Source organism: Rana temporaria, chromosome 6 (assembly GCF_905171775.1).
Source record: "Rana temporaria chromosome 6, aRanTem1.1, whole genome shotgun sequence".
Classification (NCBI taxonomy): Eukaryota; Metazoa; Chordata; class Amphibia; order Anura; family Ranidae; genus Rana; species Rana temporaria.
Genome location: NC_053494.1, coordinates 14,938,294 through 14,939,810, shown reverse-complemented (window position 1 = coordinate 14,939,810; position 1,517 = coordinate 14,938,294). Strand labels below are relative to the sequence as shown.

General features: G+C 37.4%; 1 protein-coding gene across 1 annotated transcript; it reads right to left on the bottom strand.

Annotated features, from left to right (window-relative positions):
- Positions 1-246: 246 nt before the first annotated feature.
- Positions 247-1,065, bottom strand: LOC120944365 (olfactory receptor 1G1-like). Its single transcript, XM_040358419.1, has one exon. The coding sequence runs from the start codon at positions 1,063-1,065 to the stop codon at positions 247-249; it is 819 nt and encodes a 272-aa protein (XP_040214353.1).
- Positions 1,066-1,517: the final 452 nt, after the last annotated feature.

The following is a 1,517-nucleotide window of genomic DNA, read 5'->3' as shown; positions in this document are numbered from 1 at the left end:
GCTAAAAGTAAAAAAAATATTCATTTTTTTCAAAATTGACGCTCTATTTTTGTTTATAGCGCAAAAACTAAAAACCGCAGAGGTGATCAAATACCACCAAAAGTAAGCTCTATTTGTGGGAAAAAAAGGACGCCAATTTAGTTTGGGAGCCACGTCGCACGCCCGCGCAATTGTCAGTTAAAGCGACGCAGTGCCGAATCGCAAAAAGTGCTCTGGTCTTTGACCAGCAATATGGTCCGGGGGTGGTTAATGAAGAAAATAATTTGATTTAACCAATTTTCTCAAAGAATGCTTTACATCTTTGTTTCTTAGACTGTAGATTAAAGGGTTTAACGCAGGAACCACAGTGGTGTAGAACACCGTTAAATTCTGTTCCAGTACACTGTAGCTTTCTGATGTTGGTATCATATACACAGAAATAGCAGATCCGTAATAGATGGCCATGACAGTGAGGTGGGAAGAACAGGTGGAGAAAGCTTTATGTCTACCCTCATTAGATTTAATGGAAAGTATGACCTTGATAATCCTTATGTAGGACATCATGTTGCACAAGACTGGACAGAATCCTAATAGCAAACAGTTTGCATACACAAGAATGTAAAATGTATCCATTCCACCACAGGAAATGTTTATGAGAGCTTTGGCATCACAAAAGAACTGGTGAACGGTAACAGAAGTGCAGAACATCATTTTGAGGATAGAATTTGTAAGTAAAGATGAATTTACACATGCACAAATCCAGATGACCATCACAATTAATACACAGGTATTTTTACTAAGGATGCAATGATAGTTCAAAGGGTGACAAACTGCAACATATCGGTCATATGCCATTGCAAATATAACCATGATCTCAGCACTGGCTGCTATAAAGAAAAAGTAAATCTGGGTGAGACATTGAGTAAAGGAGACTTTGTTATCATCAGAAAGTAAGATGTAGAGGAGTTTTGGAACAGTAATAGTTGTATAACAGATATCAACAACGGACAAGTTACAGAGGAAGAGATACATTGGAGTATGCAATTTGATATCCAAATATATCACTATAGTGATAACGGTGTTCATTATGATTCCATTGAAATAGACTGAGAAAAAGAAGACAATGCTGAATATAAATAATGTATTGTTAGTCTTCATGAAATATGGCAAAATAGCGAACTCTAAATTTGATGTTGTGTTTTCCATAGGATATTGACACAAGTCTTAAATAAAGCTTATTTTCAAAGATGGACACTGGGCAAATATACAAGACACGAATGAATGCAGTTCTGTTATCAATTAAAAATCTATTTTTATAGTGCAAGCAGTGTAAGGCCTCGTGCACACGATCGTTTTCCTCGACAGAATCCATCAAGAAACATGGTGGCAGAGCTTTTTTGCAGAGGAAAACGGCCGTGTATGTTTTTCATCAAGGAAACTGACGAGGAACTCGACGAGAAAAAAAGAGAACAAGTTCTCTTTTTCCACAACGGGAGTCTCAATTTCCTCGTCGTGTTCCTCGTCGGGCTGGTTTTCGA

Coding starts and splice junctions, on each gene's coding strand:
- LOC120944365 (XM_040358419.1), bottom strand. CDS start 1,065: ATGAACACCGTTATCACTATAGTGATATATTTGGATATCAAATTGCAT.